At 44.5% G+C, this 25,811-nt stretch overlaps 1 protein-coding gene across 1 annotated transcript; it reads right to left on the reverse strand.

The window, feature by feature from the left end:
• Nucleotides 1-1,621: 1,621 nt before the first annotated feature.
• LOC307091026 (L-amino-acid oxidase-like) lies at nt 1,622-21,415 on the reverse strand. Its single transcript, XM_079757857.1, is given in 9 exon segments — nt 1,622-2,237; nt 2,239-3,022; nt 5,445-5,581; nt 5,888-5,956; nt 6,113-6,308; nt 6,578-6,690; nt 8,412-8,641; nt 11,090-11,134; nt 21,391-21,415. Coding segments are annotated over 8 exon segments (1,617 nt in total). The 5' UTR covers nt 11,109-11,134; nt 21,391-21,415; the 3' UTR covers nt 1,622-2,168.
• Between the last annotated feature and the right edge of the window lie 4,396 nt (nt 21,416-25,811).

Consider the following 25,811-nt stretch of genomic DNA (forward strand, 5'->3'; position numbering starts at 1 on the left):
GGTGAGCTAGATCAATCAGTAACAGAGAAGGTCATGGGTTCCTACCTTTAATGTTAAAGCCCTCCCTCCGACTGTTTGCCGACCGAGCAGAGCAGGTAAATAGCAGACCCTATCATGAGACGCTGATCATATGATTGACAGGGAAAGCAAAATTCTGAATAGTAACGATGTGCCAATCAATCATATCCAGAATCAGACCAGAGTTTTCATGGTCAGGGAATGTCTTGGGCAAAAATGGACATGGTAATGCAGATGGTTCCCAGTACAACCAAATTTCACTGCTGGTTTTACTGGTTAGACTGGTAGCTGCCCCCAGGTGCTGACAAAAATCAGCAAGAAAGAGGGATAGGATCTAATCGCAGACTACTACTCAGGAAACGTAACAAAAAAAGTATTCTAATAAAGAACTCAAGATATCTGTTCCATGACCAGGCAGAACAACACTACAAGTTGGGCACCAAATGGATAAAGGGAAAAATAACAGGAACCGACAAGGGAATAAAGGAGGTGAACTTGTATAAATGGGGAGAGAGTGAACAAGGAATGAGTTGCAGGTGGGAAGATAGACAAGGCCACCTGCAACTCCGAGGGGAATGAGGTTATGTTATGTACGTTTCCATAAGACATGAGACACTAAGACACTGTAAGCTCTCAGTGATGATCTAGTAGTGTATAGTAACCATCTCAAGTATGTTTCCCTGCTTAGATACTGGATTCCCCCCCCCCCCCAACCCAATATTTGGCCTGTTAAGCCCTTTGAGACTGTAATGGTGATTAAGGGCTATACAAATAAAATTGAATTGAATTGAATTGGCCTCTGATGCTTTAAACTTTTTTTACAGTTCAAATTATTTCACAACACAGGTGATTGCAGGCTAGAGATGTGAAGTGAGCGGAAAAAATCGAAGGATATCTATTGGACATGGGGGAGAACGAATTTAAACATATAGTTAAGGTCTGAACATTACAATGGTAGTCTATGTTGTGCTAGATATGAATCAGAAAGGGCAATCATGGCCAGGCATGTCTTTCAACCAGTGTTAATGGTAAAAATGGACCAGGTAATGTAGAAGGTCCCAAGTATAACCTCATTATTCTACTGGTTTTACTGGGAGCTGCCCAGTAAATCCACAGCTTTCTGGTGGTTAGACTGGTAGCTGCCCAATATATTATTATATTATGCATATTATGCATATATCTACATCTGGTTAGAAGTCATTGAGGTGGTCCATTGTTATTGGTAACAGGTGTGTCCAATTGAGGTCCAAAGTGGACACTCTTCAAGGCCATGTATGTCATGGCATGTGATGAGTAACAGAATGATGGGAGGTTTGGACAGGAAAATAGACCTGTGATGTGCCACAGGTTGATAGGAAACTTTGGCTGGACCATTACATTACACATCCTAGCTCTTTCAGAATGGCTCAAGTGGAAATCAAGCTTTCAGAATGGCCTTCCCAAAACCCTGACCTCAACCCCAGACGGCTTCAACTCGTGATTGAAAGGGAAGAAGGATTAAGAAGGATAATGTGCCGCTCTAGTATCAACGGTCACACAGGGTCACACAAGGTAAATCAATATCCAGATGTAGTTATTTATTAAACATCCATTTTGTTCATTTATTTTTTATTAAAGGAGGCTTGAAAGGACCTTAGTCTTCGTACATTGGCGGAAACTGACTCAGAATTTCTTTGTGCAACGAAAAAAAAAAAAGTGCAAACACAAAACGAGTACTCGTGATTTGGACAGCGCATTCAATGAGATACTTATACAAGCCAATATTTGGGCAGTTTTGGTAATTTTGGTTAAAGTTTGTTGATTTTGATAATCACAAAGGACAACATTTGTTCAATAATCATCTGTATGTTTCATTGAAAAGTGCAATGTTTACATTGCCAGATGGGCTGTGTCTTATTATGTTAAGTAACAGTACTTGGAAAGGTGACGTAATAGGTGCATAGCTAGGATATTGCATGCATGTAGGCTGCAGTCTCAGATTGGTCGATTATCATTACCTTTAGAATTCATAGCAGACACCAATTTAGTTTTAGATTTGTTCTAAAGGCTTACACATGCAAATAAAGAGCTAGTACTGCTAGCATGAAGGTACTATCTTCTCAGGCTTCAATATATGTGATTTATAACAAAATAATGCTGGGGTGTTAGAGTTAGAGATCTCTTCTAGCGGTAGACATGAAGCTGTCTTGAAGCGTGGTGTTGGAGTCAGAGCTCTTCTCTATCAGTGGACATGAAGCTGTCTTGAAGCTGGTCGTTGATGTTCTTGGCAGCTCTGATGGCCGTCTTCATGGCTGTTTCAATCCAGGCGTGACTGAAGCCGGTGTGTTCCCCAGCGAAGTGAACCCTTCCCTGGGCCTGGAAGAGCTCAGAGGCGATTTCAGTATGCTGGTAGGGAGTGAACATGGCGAAGGCTCCCAGGCTGTAGGGGTCAGAGCTCCACTTCTTCACCACCACCCCCGTGCACAGGTCCCAGACCTGCTTCCCATGGATTAGCTCCAGGTCCTTCAGGGCCACCTCCTTCAGCTCCTCATCCCCCAGGCCCTGGAAGAGTAGAGCTTCGTCAGACCAGGTGTAGGAGGCCAGCAGCACGCCGATGTCAGGGTTCTGGGGAAAGCTGTGGCTGGGGTAGTAGATGAAGCGAGAGGGGCGGTCTGTGATGCTCTTCCCCCCCTTGATGCCATCTTCCTCCCAGAACCTTCTGCTGAAGGTGAGGATGATCTTGGTGGAGCTGTCATAGTGAACGCTGCTCAGCGCATGCTTCTTTCCTGGGGTCAGCGGGGGGTCAAATTCTATGAAGCAAGCTGCCTTGGCAGTGGTCGTGACCAGGACTGCGTCAGCAGACAGCTTGGTCTGAACTGAGTCTTTACCCTTCAGGTAAAATACATCGACGCCAGTGTCTGAGTGGGTGATTTGTTTGACCGGAGAGTTTAGCTGGGCGGGGTTAACCAGGACGTTATTCAAGGCTTGAGGGAGACGATCTGAGCCATCCACCACCTCGAAATACCTGAAAGGACAATGGATAAATATATATGTTAGAGCTCGCAATCAATACAATTTTTTTAACTAAATAATCACCCAATTTGCTGTGATTAATCAAAACTAAATCTGCCTAAAACTCTGGTTTTCTGCACACGTCTTCAAATAGGTTAGTCGCCACAGGAAGTAAACAATTCTGCGGGAATTGTGTTACATTAGGCATTTTTACACTGCCAAGCAGGTACAGTCGCTGCTTGGCAGATGTCAAAATTTCTCTGTCTTACCTGTGTAAAACCGAGGGGGTATATCCCGCATTCATCAAGGAGCCGGCTTTTTTGATTCATTGGAGTAGGCGGGACTACTATTGGGCACGGAGACCTCTTTCGAATAATTTTTAATCAAGCCACTCGTATGCAAGAATGAGTAGATTACCTCTGGGTGTAGGCTACAAACGCGATTAACTATTGACAAGTGCAAAAACGCAAACATATTCTTTATTTTGCTGACCACTTGATTTTTTATCCAGGGGAAAGCCTCGTAATGCAAGTTCCTCTGCTACTTTCTCGTAGATCGCACCGTCTTTCACCGTCTTCCTTAAAGGTAACTGCATCACCTTCTCTCCCATGCTGGTCAGCAGCTCGCGGATTTCACCGTCTCTCCAGTTAGAACTACTCTTGTTGCTATGTCATCAACACCTCTACCCAAATCCCGCCTCTGAAACCGCGATGCCGTCTAATCGCATTTACATGAAAATGACACAGATACAGTGGGGCAAAAAAGTATTTAGTCAGCCACCAATTGTGCAAGTTCTCCCACTTAAAAAGACGAGCGAGGCCTGTAATTTTCATCATAGGTAAACCTCAGCTATGAGAGACAAAATGAAAAAACAAAATCCAGAAAATCACATTGTCTGATTTTTTAAGAATTTATTTGCAAATTATGGTGGAAAATAAGTATTTGGTCACCTACAAACCAGCAAGATTTCTGGCTGTCACAGACCTGTAACTTCTTCTTTAAGAGGCTCCTCTGTCCTCCGCTCGTTACCTGTATTAATGGCACCTGTTTGAACTCCTTATCAGTATAAAAGACACCTGTCCACAACCTCAAACAGTCACACTCCAAACTCCACTATGGCCAAGACCAAAGAGCTGTCAAAGGACACCAGAAACACAATTGTAGACCTGCACCAGGCTGGGAAGTCTGAATCTGCAAAAGGTAAGCAGCTTGGTGTGAAGAAATCAACTGTGGGAGCAATTATTAAGAAATGGAATACATACAAGACCACTGATAATCTCCCTCGATCTGGGGCTCCACGCAAGATCTCACCCTGTGGGGTCAAAATGATCAAAAGAACGGTGAACAAAAATCCCAGAACCACACGGGGGGACCTAGTGAATGACCTCCAGAGAGCTGGGACCAAAGTAACAAAGGCTACCATCACTAACACACTACGCCGCCAGGGACTCAAATCCTGCAGTGCCAGACGTGTCCCCCTACTAAAGCAAGTGCATGTCCGGGCCAATTGAAGTTTGCTAGAGAGCATTTGGATGATCCAGAACAGGATTGGGAGAATGTCATATGGTCAGATGAAACCAAAATAGAACTTTTTGGTAAAAACTCAACTCGTCCTGTTTGGAGGAGAAAGAATGCTGAGTTGCATCCAAAGAACACCATACCTACAGTGAAGCATGGGGGTGGAAACATCATGCTTTGGGGCTGTTTTTCTGCCAAGGGACCAGGACGTCTGATCCGTGTGACGGAAAGAATGAATGGGGCCATGTATCGTGAGATTTTGAGTGAAAACCTCCTTCTATCAGCAAGTGCACTGAAGATGAAACGTGGCTGGGTCTTTCAGCATGACAATGACCCCAAACACACCGCCCGGGCAACGAAGGAGTGGCTTCGTAAGAAGCATTTCAAGGTCCTGGAGTGGCCTAGCCAGTCTCCAGATCTCAAGCCCATAGAAAATCTTTGGAGGGAGTTGAAAGTCTGTGTTGCCCAGCGAAGGCCCAAAAACATCACTGCTCTAGAGGAGATCTGCATGGAGGAATGGGCCAAAATACCAGTAGCAGTGTGTGAAAACCTTGTATAGACTTACAGAAAACGTTTGACCTCTGTCATTGCCAACAAAGGGCATGTAACAAAGTATTGAGATGACCTTTTGTTATTGACCAAATACTTATTTTCCACCATAATTTGCAAATAAATTCTTTAAAAATCAGACAATGTGATTTTCTAGATTTTTTTTTTTGTTCATTTTGTCTCTCATAGCTGAGGTATACCTATGATGAAAATTACAGGCCTCTCATCTTTTTAAGTGGGAGAACTTACACAATTGGTGGCTGACTAAATGCTTTTTTGCCCCACTGTATATATTAGTGCTGTCAAAATGAATTAGTTTCTTAAGTGTTAGGTTGTGGGGGTGAATGAGTGAGGACAGTCTGACTGACTCAGTTTGGTCGTTGATATCTGATTGATCGTAGAGCATCTCGGTCAGGGCGGTGTACATCAGGCTGTTCTCATTCAGCAGGTCTCCTATCATCCTTATCTCCTCCGGACTCAGGTTAGCCACTTGTACCAAATAACCCTGAAAAACACGTAAGCGCACACACACACACACACACACACACATTAACTTTCATTTTCAATGATCAATGAATCAAAATATTTAAATTTCTGACAGAAATGTTTGGTATTTATGCTTTTTAAATGACTTAAACTGAATGATTTATTCATTTTCTGACTAATAACGGGCCATAATGGGAGACAAGTTCAACACCCACTCTGAACGGACAGGAACTAAAGCTGTGAATGCAATATACAAACATATGTATATATATATATATATATATAGATATATAGATATATATTCATATATTTTTTATATATTTACCTTGACAGAATACTGGTCATATTTCTTAAGGGCAGCCTCACATCCTTCATGTCTCACTGTGTCTTTCACCTGCACCCCCCCCCCCCCCCCACACACACACACACACACACACACAGTAACACACCAAAAACACACACATATTTTGTTACCACATCATTCTGTTTCTAATGTATCTGTATGGTTTTGGCAGCCATTTTTAGGAGCAGGCGGTCCATGGCTACAGACCGTCTCCAAGGCCTGATCCAGCAGCTGATCAGCCGACAGGGCGTTCCCCTTGAGGTTGTATTTGAGGAGGGCAGGGTTTTTGTCTGCTGCCCCGGTCTTCACACGCTGCCCGTTGACCAGGTAGAAGGTGTTGGGGTCATACATCACAAACGGACGCAGCTCCACACCCAGCATCTTAGCGTAGTACAGCACTATACTGGAGAGAGAGAGAGAGAGAGAGAGAGAGAGAGGGAGAGAGGGAGGGAGGGAGAGGGAGAGTGAGAGAGAGAGAGAGAGGGAGGGAGAGAGAGAGAGAGGGAGAGTGAGAGAGAGAGAGAGAGAGGGAGGGAGGGAGGGAGGGAGAGAGAGAGCGAGAGACACAGAGACACAGAGAGAAAGAGAGAGAGAGAGACACAGAGAATGAGACACAGGCAGAGAGAGAGAGACAAAAAGCAGGAGGGTCTGGGGTAGGACTGCTTAACTTACTGGTGGGAGCTGGGGATCCTCATGGATCCCAGTTCAGAATACCAGTGCTCTGTCGGGTGTCTGTAGGTCTCCACCCTCCCCCCCACCCTCCCACTAGCCTCCAGCAACGTCACCTACAACACACACACACACACACACACACACACACACACACACACACACACACACACACACACACACACACACACACACACACACACACACAAATGTACGAATAATGTATTGTAAATAAATAAATGTTCTTCATTAAAATACAGGGTGCATAAGTTTAGGATCCCCTATGCTAAATTCCCATAAAGGCAGGCAGATTCGTTCATTCACTAAGAAAATTGGTGGCCTTAAAGGTTGGATTTTTCCTCATTTGTTTAATTAAGACATTAAGATCGAATTCCAAAAGATTATTAATTATTCCTCTATTTAGTTAACTTTAGTATGGGTGCATAAACATATTCTTACCACTGTATGTACAGGTGCATCTCAATAAATTTGAATATTGTTAAAAGGTTAATTAATTTTAAATAGTTCAAAAAAATTATGAAACTTATATATTATGTAGACTCATTACACCCAAAGGGAAATGAACACCCAGACGTATCAATGACAACGGCTACTACAACTGTCGCATTCCTCATGTCAAGCCACTCCTAAACCAGAGACAACATCAGAAACGTCTTCCCTACCTCAGCTAAGGAGAAAAATAACACAAATTCCAAGTTTCCATATGTGAAGTTTTCAGTGGTGATTTGGGGAGTCAGTGATGATTTGGGGAGCCATGTCGCCTTGTGGTGTTGGTCCACTGTGTTTAATCAAGTCAATGTAGCCGTCTACCAGGATATTTTGGAGCACTTCATGCTTCCTTCTGCTGACAAGCTTTATGGAGATGCTGATTTAATTTTTCCAGCAGGACTTGGCACCTACCCACACTGCCAAAAGTACCAATACCTGGTTTAACGACCATAGGATTATCATGCTTGATTGTCCAGCAAACTCGCCTGATCTTAACCCCACAGAAATTCCATGGGGTATTGTCAAGAGGAAGATGAGAGACATGAGACCCAGAAATGCAGACGAGCTGAAGGCCACTATCAAAGCACCCTTGCCTTCCATAACACCTCAGCAGGGCCACAGGCTGATCTACCCCACGCATTGATGCAGTAATTCATGCAAAAGGATGCCCAACCACGTACTGGGTGCAAATACAAGAACGTACTTTCAGAAGGCCGACATTTCCGTGTTAAAAATATTTTTCAAAATCTTCCGAGATACTGAATTTCTGTATTTCATGAGCTTGAAGCCATTGTCTAGATTAATACAAATAAAGGCTTGAAATAGTTCACATTGAGGAGTGTAATGAATCTATATCATATATATGAGTTTCACTTGAATTATTGAATTATTGAAATTAATTAACTTTTCAAAAATATTCTAATTCATTGAGTGTATGTACTTTTAACCCATAATCTTCCTGCACCCAAGCCATGCCAAATAAAGCATGCTAAATAATAGATTATGTCTCCCCTCACTGTGAGTTGTATCATTAACCCATTTGTACCGGCTGCTGTGCGGCGCAACATTGTATCTAGTAGATACAATGTTGCTCCGCGCAGCCGGTACAAATGGGTTAACCCATTTGTACCGACTGCGCGGAGCAACATTGGTAAACACGCATTGATGCGCAATCCGGTCTTAAAGGTAAACACGCACAGATGCGTGATCCGGTCTGAATGTGTTAAGCAAACAGCCCTGGCCTATCGAATTCTGTCATAACCACCATGTTCAACAGCAGTTCAGCAGCCGATGTTAGGACCCAATATGGTTACCTGAGACCGGTTACCTGGTGTCCCGCGTCCTGCAGCAGTTTGGCAGCGGTCAGGCCGGCCATACCGGCGCCCACGACCACCACGTGCCGAGGGGTCTTGGCAGGGGGAAGGCCATGGATACTGATGTCCAGAAGCTCCTGGTAGTCCTTGTCCTCCAGACAGTCACTGAGCTGATCCTTGAAACTGCGGAGGTCCTCCGTAGCTCCCCGTGGCCAGGACACACAGGCCAGCAACACCACAACTACTGCACATTCAAACGCCTTGAGGTGTAAGTGTTACATGTACAAATCATTCATGAAGGATCTGTTTAAACACACGCAAACTAAACACGTTACGCATATTACAGTCCATGGCAATGTACATTAACGGGGGGACACATGCAATTTAGACCACAAGTCGATAACGATAATTTATTCAATAGGGGAGAGCCGGTTCGATTGAAACACGGGACGATTGAAACACAGCGATTTCCTCAAAAACCACGCAAGTCTTTCACGTCAAATGTCGTCACTACGTCCAGCATGCAAGACTGACCAAACATGTCCTAAAGTGTGCAATATCAGAGTTATGAAGTTGGTTTAAGTGCCAGTAGTCGCTGTCGGGACGATTGAAACACTTGTTTCAAACGTCTCACACGTCACCATTTTGTTTGAAATAAATAACAGGATGTTCAACTGTGTATCCCTAAACATGTCTTAGGACAGGGAAATAAGTAATTTAAATGAAAATGTAGTCGTCCAACTGGTATGAAAGAAGAAAGGTGAGTTTTAATCATAATGTGCATCTTGACAATTACGCACAGGACAAACATATTTTTCGACCTATTTATATTATGAGAGATCATGTGAAATTTTAGCAATGACGAGTACACTAGTATGTTGTCCGGTATGTTACATAAAAACAAGAGTAAGGTCAATAGTTTCTGTTTAAAATATGCTGTTTCATTTGTCCCGCACATGTGTTTCAAACGTCCCGACTAGGCGGGGCATTTGAAACAAATGTCAATTTACGTTCAAAGTTAATAAACAGCGCGATCATCCAACATATGTATTAAATTACACTTGGAACTAAGAGAATACTGTCAGGATTCTCGTATGGACTGTTGTTTTTTGTCTCCCCCCAAGGGCGTAGGAACCGGGGGGGACGGAGGGGACGTGTCCCCTCCAACATTGGAGACAGGCGCATCTGTCCCACCTAAAAATTACATCTAAAAATTATTATTTTGAAAGCGCAACACAGCGTCTTGTCACCGCTTCTTATTCTAAAAAACTGGATGATTGAGCGTGCAATTAAAGAATTGATTTGATATTTATCAGTTCATTACTGCCATTCAAAATGTGTTTTCCTTTACATTTACAAATGTATTTTTTTAGTAGAATAAAATATATTTGTGAATTTTTTCAGTGTAGGTAATTTATGACATATTTCTGTTCAAACCATTAACGGATCTGTCAGGTTTCCGATATGTGTCCCCCCCAATGTTAAACTCATTCCTACGCCCCTGTCTCTCCCTACCTGTGGGAGTGTGATAATTCTGGACTTTGTTCATGTTTGTAGCCATGTGTTGGTCATGTGCCCGGAGTAACACCCATGTCCTTATTTGGGCAACTTTCTGCCTTTATTTGTTTCCCTCCATTTTCTCTGTTCACCTGTCGCTCATTTGGTATTGATTGGTGGAGTATTTAAACACTGCCCTTTCTGTTCACTTTGTCAGATCGTCACGGTATGTACTGTTTGCTACCTGACTGCCACGTGAGTGAGACTAGCGTGAAGCTCTTTAAAGAGAAGTTATAGTTTACTGTTCTTCCCGGTTTTGAACCCTGCCTGTTTTGGGCTAAGTCTTCTGCCTATCGGTTTTGGATCTCTTGCCCGTACCTGTACCGTCTGTACCTGTCTGCCTGCCTGCCTGTTTACGAACCCTGCCTGTACCTGGAATCTGATTTGCCTGCTGGGCTGTTTGTGAATAAATCCTTCGATCTGCAATTGATTCCCGCTCTAAGTCGTGACAAAAACACATGTGCGTTGTTGATCACATGATGAAATTATTTGTATACGTAACGTCATCTTTGAATCTTTCTTGTTTCAATCGACCCGGCTCTCCCCTACTGGTGAGAAACGATGTGTGTTAATGTATTTCCGCATATCATTAAATAGACCCACAGTTATGGCCACAGGACCGCATATCATGTGTGTGTTAAGTTTTCTTTGCCGCAATTTACATGGCGACTCAGTATTTCGGAAGTTGTAGAAGAAAACGCTATTCCTTGTGTGAATTAAGGCATATTATTTGGCCATAAACTGAGCCATTTGAAGTTTGAAATTCATGTGGTCATTCATCTGTCTCATCGGAGACTGTAAACGCGCTGTCAAAATATCAACTCTTCAGGTTCAAATACGCTCATGGCTCTTAAAGGGGATGGGAGATGGTAGCCAACTCTCATTGGTTTATTGCATGTTACGCCCAAACCACACCTACGGGTAATTAGGCTACTTAAGGGCAACCCTTTTTAGAATTGCGTCGGGCACAAAAGTCATTTATCCGCCGGTATAATAGCAACAGCGGCAGAGCCCCGCCCACAAAGCTACTTCCGTTTTGCGCTTCTCACTTGCGTTTCAGACGGTTAAAATAGTGTCCTTAAGGTCATATTTGTCTTTTCTTGAGTTCCAAAATATTCTTCCAGAGTGTACTCACCTGGTTTCCAGAGGGCCATGGATGCCGTCGTCTCTGAGATGGATTCTGTGGGGACAAGAGTTTTTGAATCACTTTAAGTCCGAACCTCACATTTTAGCACTAAAACAGCCCAATATCTTAATGCTTATTGATTATTAATATCAGTAACCAGCCGAGTGGAGGTAGAGCAGTGTCAAATCAGGTCATCGGCTCCTACCTTCAATGTAAAGTTTTAACTTTGATTGTTTAACAATGAAGCAAAGCTAGCAGTTCCTGGTAAAGGTGCCAAGTACAACCACAGTCTTCTACTGGTTATACCGGGACCTGCCAGTAGATGGACCTCATCTGCATTCAATAAGCATCATGACTAAAGTCAAGGTATTTTTAGTAAATTACTAAATCTCAATAGTAATTTTGACATGTGACCCGGTGAGACAGTTCACAGTCTGCAGAATTTCTCTTCCCATTTCATTCATGCTGTCTCCAAGAGTTGGCAAATAAAAATAATTCCGAGAGTATCGAATATCGAAAGTTGAGGCTTCCTCATTCTTGAAAAGGAATTGAGTGAGTGTTTCATCCAAATGTAACACTCAAAATGTAAATGCACAAATAATATGCCCTAATTCACACATGGAATAGCATTTCTTCCACAACTTCAGAAATACTGAATCCTCCAATAAATTTCAGCAAAGAAAACTTAACACACATATGATATGCGGTAACTGTGGTTGTATTTAATGATATACGCAATACATGAACAAGCATCGTTTCTTACCAGTATTGTATGCATTATCGTTATCGACTTGTGTTCCTAAAATGCATGTGTCCCCCCGTTAATATACATTGCCATGGACTGTATTATGTGTTACGTGTTTAGTTTGTGTGTATTTAAACAGATGGACGCACACACGCGCGCCCGCATTCATTAATTGTTTTACACATAGGCCTACACACACGCGCGCCCACATTCATTCATTCTTTTTAAAACTCACTTGCGGTTAAACAATGTTTTTTCACGATTAAATACTCATCAATCCTACAAGTTATGGGCTTGTACACGATGTCTGGGTCAAGAAAATATGTGTTTGCTGTACGGTGTTTTGCAGATGCACTGATTTAAAAAGTACAACTTATTACCGCTGTATCAGCTGTTCTTTCCCAAATAATTTACCAAGAATGTGTGGATAGGTAGATGAGAGAAGCGAAGTGTATGCGTGAGGTGCACAAGCAACATTATGCATGCGCCCTTAAAATAACTTTAAACCAGGTATTTCCTGGTTTTTGGCGGAATTGTTTTCTGAAACTGTAAAATAGCACCAGGGAACGTTTGCTCCACGACACGCCTCCTCCTTTCGCCGAACCTCCCATGGGGCGCAAGATCATTCCCTAATTTACCGACGCGTGGCGGTGGAGGGAAAAGAACGCTCTGCGCCAGTTGCAAACTAACAACGACACATAAGTCAGTGTAGAAAGTCAATTGTGATGGATGCAAGATAGGGCCCTTACTGTGCGTTCACACCAAAAGCTGTAAAGCGTTTTGAGCGATAAACGCCCATTCACTTTCTATTAGACATGAGCGACAAAGCGATAGGAGCGATAAAACGCGTGAGCGATAGCTTTAAAGCTGTAAAGCTGTTATTGAGAATTGAAAACAGCTCAACTCTATGCAAATGAGCTAGTAGCGTTTCGGCTGTAAATGACCACCAGCCAATTGGAATGTAGATGTCTCTCGCCGGCGTGGGTCCCAGTAAACATATGCGATAACTTTTGATCCTAGTTCCCACCACACATTTTGTTCCTTCATCATGGTGCGTGAGATTTTGAGTTGCGTGTCCCGAGCTCAAATGTCCCGGTTTCAACCAACCACTGTCCCCTTTGTCCGCGATTGCATAGCTAACGTGGTCTTATTATAGCCCGATCATTAACTAAAAAACACATAGAAAGAATAAAGCATCCAGCATATGATTTCAACAATGTATGAGGGCATACGCAATCGGCATTACGAACAGGGATGGTCGCACAGTGGAATGCTGAAGGAAACCAGCGGACGAGCGGTTGGTGGAGATGTGCGCGCATTTCAGAAGCAGGGAGATACTGCACAAAAATCTATTTCTGATTTGTCAGTTTGCCGTTTGTCTGCCTTGCACAAATGCTCCCCTTGAGCAGACCTTTTCCATAATACACAATACTACACACACACACACACACACACACACACACACACACACACACACACACACACACACACACACACACACACACACGATAGCGATCAACTAAGCTATAATCTAGCATACAAGCAATCACTCCATTAATTAGTTATTCAGCGTTTCATGTATTTATGCCTATTATTCTTTTTCTATTGACCTAACGTATGACTATCTTGTGTTTTTGTGGCTCGGCATCAGCAGCAGCAGCACTTGCCTCAACTACGAGCGTGTGGTAGGCAAAAAGCGCGACTCCTTTAAATGGAAAAGCAAAATCGCAAGAGCGATATGAGCTGTATCTTTTACAGCTTTTGGTGTGAACGCACAGTTAGGCTCTTACCTTAAGGTCTACAGCAGGGGTCACCAACCTTTTTGAACCTGAGAGCTACTTCATGGGTACTGAGTCATACGAAGCACCCAGTTTGATAAACTCTTTTGAAATAACAAATTTGTTATTTAGTTAAATATAGTTATATATTATTATTAAAGGGGACATAATATACCAACAGGTGTGAGTGTGATTAGCTTTACAAGCCGTTTCGAGGCTAATCACACCCAGTGGTATAATTTTCCCCTTTAATGATTAATGATACTCATCCATGTGAAGACACTTAAAAAAGGTGAGAAAGAGTCGTTCAAGAATGAGTTGTGGTATTTTTAGAACAGGCGTGCGGGCGCCTCATATTGTCCTTGCGGGCGCCCTGGTGCCCTGTGGCACTGTGTGGGGGACCCCTGGTCACAGGTAATGGTTACGCACCGAATGTGGAGGCTGGCCTTCCTGCTTGACTTGACTTCACCACCCATTAGGGTGACCAGATCCCAATTCACCAGATGTGGGACAAAGACTAAGTTTGTGCAGAATGTCTCTTTCACTTTCATTCATGTGATTAAGGCCGGCTATCTCCAAGAGTTGGCAAATAAAAATAATTCCGAGTCATCAGAAACCACACATATTGAAAGTTGAGGCTTCCCCATTCTTGAAAAGGAATTGAGAGGGTGTTTCATCCAAATGTTACACTCAAAATGTAGCCTAGCTGAGTCTCTTCGAAAGCCCAGTCTACAGCTTATACTACTTCAGCTACTACTAATACTTCAGCTACTACTACTAATACTTCAGCTACTACTAATACTTCAGCTGCTACTAATACTTCAGCTGCTACTGATACTACGTCGATATTTTGAGAGTGCGTTTGCAGTCTCCGATGAGACCGATGCATGACCACATGAAATTCAAACTTCAAATGGCTCAGTTTATGGCCAAATAATATGCCCTAATTCACACATGGAATAGTATTTCTTCCACAACTTCAGAAATACTGAATCCTCCAATAAATTTCAGCAAAGAAAACTTAACACACATATGATATGCGGTAACTGTGGTTCTATTTAATGATATACGCAATACATGAACAAACATCGTTTCTTACCAGTATTGTATGCATTATCGTTATCGACTTGTGTTCCTAATATGCATGTGTCCCCGCGTTAATATACATCATTAATTGTTTTACACATAGGCCTACACACACACGCGCCCACATTCATTCATTCTTTTTAAAACTCACTTGCGGTAAAACAATGTTTTTTCACGATTAAATACTCATCAATCCTACAAGTTATGGGCTTGTACACGATGTCTGGGTCAAGAAAATATGTGTTTGCTGTACGGTGTTTTGCACATGCACTGATTTAAAAAGTACAACTTATTACTGCTGTATCAGCTGTTCTTTCCCAAATAATTTACCAAGAATGTGTGGCTAGGTAGATGAGAGAAGCGAAGTGTATGCGTGAGGTGCACAAGCAACATTATGCATGCGCCCTTAAAATAACTTTAAACCAGGTATTTCCTGGTTTTTGGCGGAATTGTTTTCTGAAACTGTAAAATAGCACCAGGGAACGTTTGCTCCACGACACGCCTCCTCCTTTCGCCGAACCTCCCATGGGGCGCAAGATCATTCCCTAATTTACCGACGCGTGGCGGTGGAGGGAAAAGAACGCTCTGCGCCAGTTGCAAACTAACAACGACACATAAGTCAGTGTAGAAAGTCAATTGTGCTGGATGCAAGATAGGGCCCTTACTGTGCGTTCACACCAAAAGCTGTAAAGCGTTTTGAGCGATAAACGCCCATTCACTTTCTATTAGACATGAGCGACAAAGCGATAGGAGCGATAAAACGCGTGAGCGATAGCTTTAAAGCTGTAAAGCTGTTATTGAGAATTGAAAACAGCTCAACTCTATGCAAATGAGCTAGTAGCGTTTCGGCTGTAAATGACCACCAGCCAATTGGAATGTAGATGTCTCTCGCCGGCGTGGGTCCCAGTAAACATATGCGATAACTTTTGATCCTAGTTCCCACCACACATTTTGTTCCTTCATCATGGTGCGTGAGATTTTGAGTTGCGTGTCCCGAGCTCAAATGTCCCGGTTTCAACCAACCACTGTCCCCTTTGTCCGCGATTGCATAGCTAACGTGGTCTTATTATAGCCCGATCATTAACTAAAAAACACATAGAAAGAATAAAGCATCCAGCATATGATTTCAACAATGTATGAGGGCATACGCAATCGGCATTACGAACAGGGATGGTCGCACAGTGGAATGCTGAAGGAAACCAGCGGACGAGCGGTTGGTGGAGATGTGCGCGCATTTCAGAAGCAGGGAGATACTGCACAAAAATCTATTTCTGATTTGTCAGTTTGCCGTTTGTCTGCCTTGCACAAATGCTCCCCTTGAGCAGACCTTTTCCATAATACACAATACTACACACACACACACACACACACACACACACACACACACACACACACACACACACACACACACGATAGCGATCAACTAAGCTATAATCTAGCATACAAGCAATCACTCCATTAATTAGTTATTCAGCGTTTCATGTATTTATGCCTATTATTCTTTTTCTATTGACCTAACGTATGACTATCTTGTGTTTTTGTGGCTCGGCATCAGCAGCAGCAGCACTTGCCTCAACTACGAGCGTGTGGTAGGCAAAAAGCGCGACTCCTTTAAATGGAAAAGCAAAATCGCAAGAGCGATATGAGCTGTATCTTTTACAGCTTTTGGTGTGAACGCACAGTTAGGCTCTTACCTTAAGGTCTACAGCAGGGGTCACCAACCTTTTTGAACCTGAGAGCTACTTCATGGGTACTGAGTCATACGAAGCACCCAGTTTGATAAACTCTTTTGAAATAACAAATTTGTTATTTAGTTAAATATAGTTATATATTATTATTAAAGGGGACATAATATACCAACAGGTGTGAGTGTGATTAGCTTTACAAGCCGTTTCGAGGCTAATCACACCCAGTGGTATAATTTTCCCCTTTAATGATTAATGATACTCATCCATGTGAAGACACTTAAAAAAGGTGAGAAAGAGTCGTTCAAGAATGAGTTGTGGTATTTTTAGAACAGGCGTGCGGGCGCCTCATATTGTCCTTGCGGGCGCCCTGGTGCCCTGTGGCACTGTGTGGGGGACCCCTGGTCACAGGTAATGGTTACGCACCGAATGTGGAGGCTGGCCTTCCTGCTTGACTTGACTTCACCACCCATTAGGGTGACCAGATCCCAATTCACCAGATGTGGGACAAAGACTAAGTTTGTGCAGAATGTCTCTTTCACTTTCATTCATGTGATTAAGGCCGGCTATCTCCAAGAGTTGGCAAATAAAAATAATTCCGAGTCATCAGAAACCACACATATTGAAAGTTGAGGCTTCCCCATTCTTGAAAAGGAATTGAGAGGGTGTTTCATCCAAATGTTACACTCAAAATGTAGCCTAGCTGAGTCTCTTCGAAAGCCCAGTCTACAGCTTATACTACTTCAGCTACTACTAATACTTCAGCTACTACTACTAATACTTCAGCTACTACTAATACTTCAGCTGCTACTAATACTTCAGCTGCTACTGAAACTACGTCGATATTTTGAGAGTGCGTTTGCAGTCTCCGATGAGACCGATGCATGACCACATGAAATTCAAACTTCAAATGGCTCAGTTTATGGCCAAATAATATGCCCTAATTCACACATGGAATAGTATTTCTTCCACAACTTCAGAAATACTGAATCCTCCAATAAATTTCAGCAAAGAAAACTTAACACACATATGATATGCGGTAACTGTGGTTCTATTTAATGATATACGCAATACATGAACAAACATCGTTTCTTACCAGTATTGTATGCATTATCGTTATCGACTTGTGTTCCTAATATGCATGTGTCCCCCCGTTAATATACATCATTAATTGTTTTACACATAGGCCTACACACACACGCGCCCACATTCATTCATTCTTTTTAAAACTCACTTGCGGTAAAACAATGTTTTTTCACGATTAAATACTCATCAATCCTACAAGTTATGGGCTTGTACACGATGTCTGGGTCAAGAAAATATGTGTTTGCTGTACGGTGTTTTGCACATGCACTGATTTAAAAAGTACAACTTATTACTGCTGTATCAGCTGTTCTTTCCCAAATAATTTACCAAGAATGTGTGGCTAGGTAGATGAGAGAAGCGAAGTGTATGCGTGAGGTGCACAAGCAACATTATGCATGCGCCCTTAAAATAACTTTAAACCAGGTATTTCCTGGTTTTTGGCGGAATTGTTTTCTGAAACTGTAAAATAGCACCAGGGAACGTTTGCTCCACGACACGCCTCCTCCTTTCGCAGAACCTCCCATGGGGCGCAAGATCATTCCCTAATTTACCGACGCGTGGCGGTGGAGGGAAAAGAACGCTCTGCGCCAGTTGCAAACTAACAACGACACATAAGTCAGTGTAGAAAGTAAATTGTGCTGGATGCAAGATAGGGCCCTTACTGTGCGTTCACACCAAAAGCTGTAAAGCGTTTTGAGCGATAAACGCCCATTCACTTTCTATTAGACATGAGCGACAAAGCGATAGGAGCGATAAAACGCGTGAGCGATAGCTTTAAAGCTGTACAGCTACATTAAATACTCATCAGTCCTACAAGTTATGGGCTTGTACACAAGGCTGGCCTTCCTGCTTGACTTGACTTCACCACCCATTAGGGTGACCAGATCCCAATTCACCAGATGTGGGACGAAGACTAAGTTTGTGCGGGACAATGTGGGCAGTCCAGTTCTACGTGAAATTACGCCCTAGGCGATCGCCTTGGACTGGCATTGTTTCTTGTTGGTGGGCGTGCCCTTAACCTGCGTCCGCATACCAGTTTCATTGATATGATCAAACAGCTTGCCCGCTCCCTGATGACAGCCCTCACTGCTGTCTCCGCACACAGCTATTTGATAAATGCCAGATTATAAAACACACATTTCAAAAACAACGCGGGGCACGTCTCAATTTGCGGGACGTGTACAAACTTATGGAAATGCGGGACTGTCCCGCACAAAGCGGGACATCTGGTCACCCTACTATGAAGGTATTATTGTAGCAAAAGTCTTAAGCACCTGTAACTGCAGATTTTTAATGCGTACACTAAAGTCAGGTAAATTTGAAGTCGCAAATATTTTTTCTATCATTGTTAACACAAAATAGGGTCAATGAGTTCACAAATCTGTGTTACAGGTGCACAAATCCTTTTGCTACAATCATTGCAGCGCAGTTTGTGCAAAACACATTCACACACCCGTGTTTCATAATCTGAGAACATGCCCAAAATGTGTACATTCGTAAACCCAAATGTGAACTAATGCATCAGAAGTTGCAAATCTTTGAAATATTTCCTCACAAATGAAATTATATTGTTCACTATGTTCAATGAGCATTTTAATGAGCGAGCACAAGTCCATCGATACAACTGCTCGAATCCAACTGCCGCTTCAAAATAAAAAATTACCACCGGTTTTGCCAATACTAAAATTTTGTCCCCCCCCTCCCCCCTGTCAACAATTGTTCTTCCACCAGCCCCCCCCCCCACAACAATTGTTCTTCCACCCCCCTCGGCAACAATTGTCCATCCACCCCCCCCCCCCCACCCTCAACAATTCTGCGCAGGGGGCTGGTAGGGGGAATTCAGGGGGGGGGCCCATGAGTACCTCTTGTATACAGGGCCCCGAATTTGGTGCTACGGCCCTGGGTGCACACACTGACACACGGCTTTCAACCGCTTCCGACAACTTTTAATGCGTAGACAAAATATCACTGCGCGCTTTACGGGGCGATCAACGGACGCATCTCCACGTGCGTGACGTAAACAGCGCGTTCTAGCGCTAGAGCTGCTAGACCTCCCCGTGGGTTTAGTTCTCTCTGACGTATAGGCTCCCACGCGCTGTCTCTGCGATATGAGCTGTATCTTTAACAGCTTTTGGTGTGAACGCAGTTAGGCTCTTACCTTAATGTCTACAGCAGGGGTCACCAACCTTTTTGAACCTGAGAGCTACTTTAGTTATCTCTGACGTATAGGCTCCCACGCGCTCTCTCTGCTCCCGTTGCTCCAGCGCAACACACACACACACACCCACACTCGCACACACACACGCACACACACACACGCACACGCACACACACACACGCATGCAGCACCGCGCGACTAATTCCGCCGCTAATAACAACTGGTGGCGCGGACTCAACATAGCGTTCTATATCATTTTATTTGTGAGGAAACTTTTCACAGATGTGCAACTTCTGATGCATTAGCTCACATTTGGGTTTACGAATGCACACATTTTGGGCATGTTCTCAGATTATGAAACACGGGTGTGCGAATGTGTTTTGCACCAACTGCGCTGCAATGATTGTAGCCAAGGATGATTGGATGATTGAGCGTGCAATTGAAGAATTGATTTGATATTCATCAGTTCATTACTGCCATTCAAAATGTGTTTTCCTTTACATTTACAAATGTATCTTTTTAGTAGAATAAAATCTATTTGTGAATTTTTTCAGTGTAGTTAATTTATGACATATTTCTGTTCAAACCATTAACGGATCTGTCAGGTTTCCGATATGTGTCCCCCCCAATGTTAATCTCATTCCTACGCCCCTGATTGTAGCAAAAGGAATTGTGCACCTGTAACAAAGACTTGTGAACTCGTAGACCCTATTTTGTGTTTACAATGATCTCCGAAAACATGACTTCACCCGCTCGAGCTTTGTCTAATCTCAAACCCAGCCACGCGGGGTCTCTGGACAGCCTCCCCAACGCGATGGGAAACGGCATGCCGCATGGCCTTAGGGGAGAGGTTCGGGTACTGGTTATCAACACCGGAGGAACCATCGGAATGAAGAGTCATGACGACGGTAACTATCTATCAGTTTTCTCAGATGAGCCGGGATAAAGTTTCACTTTTTTAGGGAATCATCTGATGGAATATCTACTTGGACATTTAGGATGTTGACAGCGGTCGAGTTGTAAAAAAAAAGCCAAGGGGGACGGTGGATTTTAACTTTTAGGGACAGATCATTTGTGCTGATGACAGCGCATATGGTGGGAGAAATTTAGGATGGGGATTACGCTGAGTCTACTACGTGCGTTAGTGAGCAATTCAGACAGATACACCTACATATACTGCTGTTTTGGTTGAAGCATCACACTCCCGATGACATGCACACAGGCACGCTGTTCAATCATTTCGCTGAAGGCGGGGATCTGGTGCGTAATTGGGGAGCACAAACTCGGCCAGCGCTAGTCAACTATGTGTCTGTGAAGGTTCCAAATCAACATCGTGTTGACCGTAGAAAAAAGAGTGTTCTTGATCGACACAGAAATGAAATAAAAGGGCTGAAGTTGGCTCATAACACGCAAGCAGATGAGAGATGTATTGCTCCTAAACCATAAACAATATTTGTTAAACACACACACTGGAACGTTGAGACAAATTCCTACTATGTTCTGCATTAATGGCAATAAAAAAAATCGTAATCCTAATGTTGCTATTACAGTTTAGCTCTGAGTCCATAACTACACCAAGATTTAGGAACATGGTTTTAGCAGTTACTTTCACTTTGATCTTTGGCAGCAACAATTATTTTCAGGTTTATCTTTATTTAGCTGGGGGGAATTGTGGCACATAAATTCATTAATTTGAACAATGCCCTTGATGAGTGAATCAATCTGACAATTCCTGCAATGTATACCTATAGAATTATAAAAGTCAGCCTCACCCCACTGTAGTCGTTCGTCCAGTAATCAGTGTCGGAGCTAGGGGGTGGCCAGGGGTGGCCGATCCACCCTAGACTGAATCCCGGCCACCCCATTGGCCACCCTTGTCATATTTGCATTTTTTTTCTTTTTTTTCTTGCAGAGACTTTACACATTTATGTCTGGCTCTTAAGTCCACTTCTGGTGAACAGATGCCCTCTAATATTGTGGAACTCACAAAGATCATTGAACCATTCAAAGAGGTATTCCATGAGCTGTTATGCAAAGGGACAATTGCCATACCTGTGTACTGTGAAAGAAGCATTTCCACTCTCAAACTGGTCAAGACCTACCTTAAATCTACCATGGATGATGTTTGACTCAGCAATCTAGGAGTTTTGTAGAGTCAAGACAAGCAAAAGCCCTGGATTTTGGAGATTTTGTGAATCACTTTTCTACAAACCACAATAATCGCAGAATACGCCTGTTGTAAGATGAATCTATGCCAAGTTAATCAAAGTCAAAAGTTTTGCATTTGAACTTTTACAGTGTTAGATCAGAAGGTCGAGTAAGTGTTTTTTTTTAAACAGACCTGAAAAGCTGAGACCAACCTGCACTTGTTTTCTTAGAATCTGAGTTTAGTCTATACATACAAGAACTTTAGAAATGCAGTGTTTTGGCGAACATGAACTGAACGTACTGTATTACTGCCTGATGAACGTTACTGTGAACGCGTTCATTCTGGTGTCTGAACGGCACGGGGACCGCCTTCTATTCCGACATACCCCCACTCCGACATTGACGTCTAATTGTTGAAGTGGCGGCACTTCCATTATTTTCAAACGTCCCAACACTCCGACAATTTCTGTTTCCATTGTTGGAGTGGCGGTGGCATTCTGACATGTTATTAATATAAATTTAATTTATATTTTTTATAATATATTTATATTATCTTTGTACTTTAATTGTGTGATAATGCGGTAATTGATTTCTCAGTTTCATGCGCTTTAGTGTCCTACAGTGACATTCGTCATTGGTGGTAGTTGCTGATCTGCATTCGCTGTGGATCTTTTGCCCAAGACATAAGGGGCCCTATCTTACACCCACCTTTCTACATCGACGCATGTATCGTTGCTTGTTTGCACCCGGCGCAAAGCTGATTTTCCCCCGCAGCAGAGGCGTGTTCCGGCGCAAATGATAAAGCAGTTGCGCAACTGCCCAAAAGATTCCTGGGCTAAGTGCACTAGTGGATAGCGTGTGTGAAATGCCCTAGGGGATAGTATGTATGTGTGTGTGCGTGTGTGTGTGTGTGTGTGTGTGTGTTGTGGCATCCCGCCGCTGAACCTCGGACCGGGCGGGTCCGAGGACACTCAGTAGACCTGGTTTACCGTCGCCAACCTCCAGCCGGCGACAGAGAGCACCACGTCTCTCCCCCCAATCAGCGCAATCAGGGACACCTGGCCGGAGGAAGGGAAAGGACCAGAAGCCGGGTTTAAAAGGCGCACCAGACCGGGCGAACGAGGAAGTGCCACGGAGAGTCCGCACCACGGGGAAGTGCCACGGAGAGAGTCCGCACCACGAGGAAGTGCCACGGAGAGAGTCCGCACCACGAGGAGGTGCCACGGAGAGAGTCCGCACCACGAGGAAGTGCCACGGAGAGAGTCCGCACCACGAGGAAGTGCCACGGAGAGAGTCCGCACCACGAGGGAGTGCCACGGAGAGAGTCCGCACCACGAGGAAGTGACACGGAGGGATTCCGCACCACGCCGGCGAGCTAGAGGCTCACGGAGACCCTAGCACGAGTATACAGACTATTTATGCTGCGGAAATAAACGCCGGCTGCGGCTTTAACCCCTGTTTTCTGTGTAATTCCTACCGGGTATCTGACAATCGGGGAAACGGGTTGCCACAGTGTGTTCTAGGGGCAGTGTTGTGCCTGAATGCGTTCATTGAACAATAGTTCATGAACTCGTTCATATTTTGGGCGAACGTGAACTGAACGTACTGTATTACTGCCTGATGAACGTTACTGTGAACTCGTTCATTCTGGTGTCTGTGAACGGCACGCTCACTCGGTTTAACTTCGTTCAATATGGGGGTTATTTGTTTATCAACACGGCGGATGCGCGCGCAGATCGCCATGTTGTTTGACCGGTTGCCATGGTAATCCCTGAGAGGTTAATTTGCAGTTGCGGTGTTGCCAGCTTACTGTTACATTAAACTGTGATCAGAAAACGCGGTTATATGCTATAGACCCTATAGTATCTGTCGTATGAAGGCTGGGACGAATTTCAAATTATAAATATGTACACTTTATTTTGAAAGTACAGACCGGCGCGATTCCCATTGAAACGAATGGCGCGGTTGTAGTGAGTGTTACATAATTCACCTACAGTATTTTGTTATGTGTTGTTCTTTACACTGTGTTAGGCATGTCTTTTACTGTCTCTGTGTTTCAGGGATCGCTGTCCCTTTAAGGATTACGAGCTTCTCATGACGCGGAGCCCGATGCGGCATATGTTCTCTTGCAGCACGTTTTGATTCCTGTTTTCAAAAACTAAATAAACGAGTCACACAACCGTGTGCTCAACGTGCGAAATTGTATCCTTCATTTAAGACAATTTCCACACTGGTGACCCCGACGTTAGTCTGCTGGACGTATCCAGGGACACGACACGACCGACACGACCATGACCGCGAACGCTGTTACTCTCAAGCTCCCCGAATTCTGGGAATCGTCGGCGTCGGCATGGTTCGCCCAGACCGAAGCGCAGTTCGCGTTGCGGGAGATCACCGCGGATACGACGAGGTACTACTACGTTGTGTCAGCTCTTGGAAATTCGACAGCATCCAGAGTGGTGAGCCTCCTTAAAAATCCTCCGGCAAGGGAGAAGTATGCGGCACTCAAAGCCCACCTGTTAAAGACATTTGAACTGTCGGACGCTGAGAGAGCCAGCAGGCTTTTCTCACTTCAAGGGCTCGGCGACAGCAAACCGTCTGAGCTCATGGACCGTATGCTGGAACTAATGGGTGAGCACGAACCCGATTTTCTTTTTGTTCAGCTTTTCCTGCTGCCTTCCCAAGTGAGGGCTGCTTTGGCCAACACCATGATCACTGACTGTCGGAGGCTGGCTGAGGAGGCTGATAAATTTTTCCTGGCGGGTCAAGGGCACTGTGTGGCCGCGATTTTTCCCGCGCACATCGCTCCTGTGACATTGGACGACTTCACGCTCATCGCTGCCACCACTTCTCGTCGGCAGCTGTCTTCTGACCCCCAGCAGTCTTCAGGCCCGCAGCAGTCTTCAGGCATGTGTTTCTACCATGCAAAGTTTGGACCGAAGGCTCTTAAATGCCGTCCGCCATGCAGTTACGGCGGGTTGGGAAACATCAGGGCCGGCGCTCGGTAGTGGCCATGAGCGTCGGCCGTGCTGGCAGGCTGCTTTTCATCCGCGACAGCATCTCCGGACGGCGATTCCTGTGCGACACGGGAGCACAGAGGAGCGTCCTTCCTGCTTCCCGTTTGGACATGGTGACCGATGGCCACGGCCCCCCTATGGAAGCTGCTAATGGTAGCCCCATCCGTACCTATGGAACGAGGTATATTGAGTTGTGTTTCGGAGGCCACCGGTTTGGCTGGGACTTTATTACAGCAAAGGTCTCCGTTCCCCTCCTCGGCGCCGATTTTTTGTGTGCGCATGGACTGTTGGTGGATGTAAAGAACCGCCGTTTGATTGACGCCGTCACGTTTTGTTCCTATGCGTGCACGCCCAGCGGGGCTGACTCCATACGACTGTCTAGCATGCTCTCCACCTCAGATGACTTCCACCATCTACTTGCCGGTTTCCCAGCCCTCACTCAGCCTACTTTCTCTGCGTCTGCCGTGAAGCATGGTGTGGAGCACCATCTCGCCACTACTGGTCCACCCGTCTACGCCCGTGCTCGGCGCCTCGACCCGATCAAGCTTGCCGTTGCGAAGGCTGAGTTTGCGAACATGGAGCGCCTGGGTATAGTCCGCCGGTCCGACAGCCCGTGGGCCTCACCCCTCCACATAGTCCCCAAACCCGGCGGCGGCTGGCGCCCGTGTGGCGACTACCAGCGGCTAAATGAGGCAACGACGCCTGACCGGTACCCAGTGCCGAATATTCAGGATTTCTCGGCCCACCTGGCTGGTATGGTGATTTTTTCCAAGGTGGACCTTGTCCGGGGATATCATCAGGTGCCTGTACACTCACTGGACGTTCCCAAAACAGCAGTGATCACGCCGTTTGGTCTGTTTGAGTTCCTGCGGATGCCGTTTGGCCTTAAAAACGCAGCTCAATCTTTTCAACGCCTCATGGACTCTGTTTTGCGGGAGCTGCCTTTTCTTTTTGTGTACTTGGATGACATCCTAGTGGCAAGCACGTCCAAATCCCAGCACCTGGCGCACCTCCGGACGCTTTTTGAG

This window comes from Pollachius pollachius (genome assembly GCF_949987615.1).
Source record: "Pollachius pollachius genome assembly, chromosome: 20".
Lineage (NCBI taxonomy): Eukaryota > Metazoa > Chordata > Actinopteri > Gadiformes > Gadidae > Pollachius > Pollachius pollachius.